Source organism: Vigna umbellata, chromosome 1 (genome assembly GCF_029865625.1).
Source record: "Vigna umbellata cultivar VRB3 chromosome 1, Vumbellata_1.0, whole genome shotgun sequence".
NCBI classification, from domain to species: Eukaryota; Viridiplantae; Streptophyta; class Magnoliopsida; order Fabales; family Fabaceae; genus Vigna; species Vigna umbellata.
This window is the reverse complement of record NC_142165.1, coordinates 82,738,193-82,743,929: the sequence shown is the minus strand read 5'-3', so window position 1 is coordinate 82,743,929 and position 5,737 is coordinate 82,738,193. Positions and strand designations below refer to the sequence as shown.

The window sequence follows — 5,737 nt, the reverse complement described above, 5'->3', positions numbered from 1 at the left end:
ATCAATTCAACTAACGATAAATGACTTTAATTAAAAATTTAATTTAAAAATTAATGATGAATATGTTAACTAAGTCTATGCAACTTAGAATCAATCTTGAGAAATCAATGCTAATAAATTTGCAATTATGATTAAATTATGATTTTAGAGTCGCATGTGCATGTAACACAAATATTATATTAATAATGACTTATTGTTGGTTTTTTTCTTAGTTATGTCAATTTTTTCCACACTAAACATCTGTTTTTTTAATAATGATTTATGTGTACCATCTTTGTGCTATTGGATAACTTTATATCTATGCATCCATGTTAAACGTGATTGTTACACTTATAACCTACAATGTTCTTAAGGAACAAAAGTGCTCTGATACCATTAATGTAACATCCCAAAAATACAGCATAAAACTATATAATAGAATAATTACATTGAATAATATTACATATCAGTCTTACATTAATAGAGAATGTACGGTTGCGGCCGAACGGCCTTACAGAAAGACAAGAAAGTTAAAACCGAAAAACATAAGTTAACACCGACCGAACGGTTTACAAAAGGCTATACCGGACGGTCCTACAAAAGAAAAAGGAAAAGATGATCGAACGATCATCTTAAAACTAAACTAATATACTGACCGAACGGTTCTACTGTTCAGTCTTAACTTCTACCTCAACTAGATTTTCTTCTTCCAGCGCTTCTTCCAGCAGCTCGTCTTCTTATGCTCACATCCACATGGATGATCATTACAACAGAAAGACAACCGAACGTACAAAACAGACAAGACAGGAAACATAGGGTAAGCTTATGCAATTTAATTCATGTATCAACATATATTTCACACAGTCAATCACACAAGATAATTCATTACTCTCTCATGCAAAGCCTAATACTAGACTCTGACTGTCCGGACTGTATGAACTCTGTGTAGCTACGACGTTCGTGCACCCGGGTGATGTAGTAACTGGGATACCCTCAACAACTGCCACCCGAGGTTAGTCCTATCTGTCCAAATTAACCATAAGGACTAGGACCTCCTACCGTTCCCACACATGACTTACTCTTCTCTACGTGAGAACGAGTAATCACTGAACATCAGGATGAACTGCCAGCTTAGCATGCCCACATTCATACTTTACCAAATTCCAATATCCATTCATGAGATATTCCTCCCCGAAATACTCTTTCATAATCATACTCATTTCATCTACATCATATTCCATCATCTTTCATTTTCAAACTTCAATTTTAACGAAGATCCCTTAGGATACCAAATACCGAACGTAAAACTTCAACCCCTAACGAGACGGAACACTTGGACTGAGACCGAGAGGTTTCCAGTTCCATAACAGATCAAAACCGAGAGATAATTACTATCGGGATTGGGAAGAGACCGAGTTCAATAATATTTCTCAAGATTTAAAAGGATCGAACGTTATTTACAAAGTGAGTCAATTCAATGAACTGACCCATGAGCGTTTAGACTGAACACCTTGAAGCCTGTACTATAGGATACCTAATTCACCAACGGTCGACCGGTAACCCGGGCGACCTGGCGACAGTTAAAACTAATAATAAGGGTATGCAATACAAAGCTCCCTTACGGTCGTAATGTCACACGATTACATGTTGATGTCAACCACTTGGTGATGTCGACCACTTGGTGATGTCGACCGTTTGGTGATGTCGACCATTTGGTGATGTCGACCATTTGGTGATCGACAGCCAAACAGTGACGTCGCGACATATATCGCTCGCACGACATCTCGTATGTTCATGTCGACACATACGACGGTCGACATATAGTGAGCGATATCATAGTAAACAGTTCAGCAGTTAAGAATAAGCAGTTACAAATATTAGTTAACGCCACGAATCACGCAAGTAATTGACTCAGTATCAAACACGACTTAGCAGTTACAACTTTCAAATAGTCCACTTCGGTAACTGTCCGAATTTCTAGGTAAACGGTTTATTTCCCTGTTTTAAATATGCAAAGCACACCAGAAAAAAGGTACGTTTTTTCCCTAAAGAAAATTAAGAGAGAGATTATTCTTCTTCTGATCGATCACGCATTCCTTTCTTGACTTGAGCGTCGGAGTGCCTTTGCAGGTACCCAACCCATCTTTCTTCAGAGAGCAGAGTATAGAGAGAGAGAGAGAGCACTGTAATAGGCATCACAAGAAGAAGCAGTCCAGATTTGTTAGGTTGGTATCTCGGTCTCCACATCCCTACTGAAACATTTTGGCGCCCACCGTGGGGCCCGATATTTGTTATCCCAACAACGACCACTGGAGCAATGGAAGACTTCAACACTCGCGAATTGATCAAGCAGCTGCAGGCTCAGATTGAGGCACAAGCACAAACTATAAGAGAGCAGCAAGAAATCCAGCGCAAGCAGGCGGAGGAGATGGCGGCACTGAGGGCCCAACGCCTACCACCAGAGTTGTCCACCTCGAACAGACAGGAGGATAACGAAGGAAGCCATCATGGAGGAGCATCTGATCCTTTTGGCGGGGGGAGGAAGGGGCCTACTTCCATGCGCCTCACCAACCTGCTCCCGTTCACAGAGGCCATTATGTAGGCGAATATGCCAGATAAACCTCCCCCAGCCTTAGAACGCTACAATGGTTCCGACGATCCCGACAACCACCTACGTAATTTTATAGATGCCATGGCATTCTATACTGACACTGACCCGGTAATATGCAGAGCATTTTCCTTATCTCTTAAGGATGAAGCCCTAAAATGGTTCCATACTCTTCCACGGAATTCAGTAGATTGTTTCGCAACAATCGAATCCCTATTCCGAAAGCAGTACGCGACCAATAAAAAACCGGCGATGATTGCGGCGGAGCTTGTAAATACCAAGCAGGAAAAGGACGAAACCCTGAAAGCTTTCATGCAACGGTACACCGAGACGGCCCGGCGCGTAAAGGATATCAGTCACACCTTCATCATCAGCAATCTGCCGTCCTGCTTGAGGCCGGGGTATTTTGCGGAACAATTGTATGCTGACCCTCCAGCAACTATGGAAGAGCTGCAATCCACAATTGCTAAATTGATCCGCATCGAGCATCTCCGGAACTCTAGGAGGAAGCAGCAGCAGGATGCCTCCAACCATGATGCAAAGAAACCCGCCCAACGATCGACCAACGACTATAAATCAGATCGAGCACCCCGGAAAGAGTCGGGGTGGACGTCTAAGTATGATCGTTATACGACCCTCAATGCCCCGAGAGCAAGAGTGCTCGAAGAGGCCTTGCACGCCGAACTCTTAACCGTACGGCGAAAGGCTACTCCCAAGAACGCAGATAATAGCAAAACCTGTCGGTTCCACCTGAACCATGGGCATGACACGGAGGAATGTAACATGGTGAAGGATGAACTGAAGCGACTCATACGTGCAGGCTACCTCCAGAATTATATCAAGGATAGAGTCTCCACTAGGGCCGCGACTCCTTGCCGAAAGGATCCTTCTAGGCGGAGTCCCGAACGATCGCCTCCTAGAGACGACCGACACCGCAGGCGATCGCCCAGCCCGCCCCGACGGATAGAGAGGGAGCGTTCGGTCTGAGGCTGAATCGACACAATATCGGGTGGTTTCGCCGGGGGGAGTGTCATCTTCCGCCAGGAAACGACATCTAAGACAGTTAAAGTCGGTTCATATGGTCGATCGACAACCTCGGTCAATCCCTGATATCACATTCACGAACGCAGACTTCCATGCACCCGACCCTGATCATGATGATCCCATGGTCATCACTACTAATATAGCTCAGTATGATGTCAGCAAGGTTCTCGTCGATCAGGGGACTTCGGTCAACATTTTATATTGGTCCACTTTCAAGAAGATGGACCTATCTGAGGTCCTCATCGCCCCTTTTAACGAGCAAATCGTAGGTTTCTCAGGGGAAAGAGTTGACACAAGAGGATACCTTGACCTGCGAACTCGGCTCGGAACAAGTCGGGAGGCACCTGAGCTCAGAGTTCGATTCCTGTTGGTCGAGGCAAATACATCGTACAACGCCTTGCTAGGACGACCTTGTTTGAATGCGTTTGGAGCAATTGTGTCTACCCCCACCTCGCCATGAAGTTTCCGACAGAGCGTGGTACTATTTGTACCGTGAGGGCGGATCAGCGAACAGCCCGACAGTGTTATGTGGCCGGGCTAAAGGTCACCCCTTTCATACCAATTCGAAGGGCGAAAGGAGCTGAGGCAGCGGCGGTCGACTTGGACCCTCGAACCGATGTAGACGAACGTCTTCATCCGCAAGGCGAAGTCAAACTCCTTTCGTTGACGGCGGACGCGTCCAAAACCACCAACATTAGCGGGAATCTCACTTCAAGTGAAGAACATGATCTGGGACGTATACTGCGGAACAATGCAGACTTGTTCGCATGGACGGCCGCCGACATGCCAGGAATCCATCCCGGGGTCATGGCCCACAAATTGTCCATCTTCCGAGAGGCACAACCTGTCGCTCAGAAGAAGCGACGGTTCGGAGAAGAGAAGCGCAAGGCCATTCAAGTCGAAGTCGTGAAGTTGATGAACGCCCAGTTCATCAGGGAGTTAACTTACACTACGTGGTTGTCGAACGTAGTCATGGTCAAGAAGTCGAACGGCCAGTGGAGAATGTGTGTCGACTACACCGATCTCAACAAAGCGTGTCCCAAAGATTCATATCCCCTGCCTAGCATCGATCGTTTGGTAGATGGAGCTTCGGGTCATGTTATACTCAGCTTTCTCGACGCCTACTCGGGATACAACCAAATCCCAATGTACGAGCCTGATCAGAGCAAAACAGCCTTCATTACCGAACGCGCTAATTACTGTTATGAAGTAATGCCGTTCGGTTTGAAGAATGCCGGGGCCACTTATCAATGCCTCATGGATAAAGTCTTCCATCATCAAATAGGACGATGCATGGACGTATATGTTGACGACATGGTTATTCGCAGCAATTCTGTGGAACAACACCTGCAGGATTTAAAGGAAGTTTTCGGCCAACTCCGACGGTATAACATGCACCTTAATCCTTCCAAGTGTACTTTCGGTGTCCCGGCGGGTAAGTTCTTGGGCTTCATGCTTACATGGCGAGGCATCGAAGCTAATCCAGACAAGTGCAAAGCTGTACTCGACATGGTTGCTCCAAAAACTCTAAGGGAGGTGCAACGTCTAGTGGGTCGGCTCACAGCCTTGTCCCGATTCATTCCGAAGCTAGCTGAGCACATTAAGCCCATCCTGAAGAATTTGAAGAAGGGCACCACACGAAACTGGGACAATGATTGTGGAACAACATTCAACACTGTCAAACACATTCTCACCAGTCCTCCAATTATGGCTCGACCGGACGATGGGTCCGACTTGCAGCTGTATATCGCAGCATCCCACCACGCAGTCAGTGCCGCCTTGATCCAGGAGGTGTCCTCCCTCAAGCTGATATACTTTATCAGTCGTACACTGCAGGGGGCCGAAGAACGATATTCTCGAATTGAGAAAATTGTCCTGGCCTTGCTCACAGCTTCTCGTCGACTTCGACCGTATTTCCAGAGCCATCAGGTAGTAGTCCGCACAGATCACCCCATAGCCAAGATCCTCCGCAAACCAGACTTGGCAGGACGGATGGTTTCCTGGTCCGTGGAACTGTCAGAGTTCGGACTCCGTTACGAGCCACGCGGGTCCATCAAGGGTCAACATTTGGCAGACTTTGCAGCTGAGTTGATACCTGCACCAGAG

General features: G+C 46.2%; 2 protein-coding genes across 2 annotated transcripts; both read left to right on the top strand.

Moving 5' to 3' along the window:
- The first annotated feature begins 2,587 nt into the window (after nucleotides 1-2,587).
- LOC148206610 (uncharacterized) lies at nucleotides 2,588-3,574 on the top strand. The gene has a single exon (XM_088108268.1). It carries the CDS (start codon nucleotides 2,588-2,590, stop codon nucleotides 3,572-3,574), a length of 987 nt encoding a protein of 328 aa, XP_087964394.1.
- A 91-nt stretch (nucleotides 3,575-3,665) lies between these two features.
- LOC148206609 (uncharacterized) lies at nucleotides 3,666-4,091 on the top strand. The gene has a single exon (XM_088108263.1). It carries the CDS (start codon nucleotides 3,666-3,668, stop codon nucleotides 4,089-4,091), a length of 426 nt encoding a protein of 141 aa, XP_087964389.1.
- The last annotated feature ends 1,646 nt before the right edge of the window (nucleotides 4,092-5,737 follow it).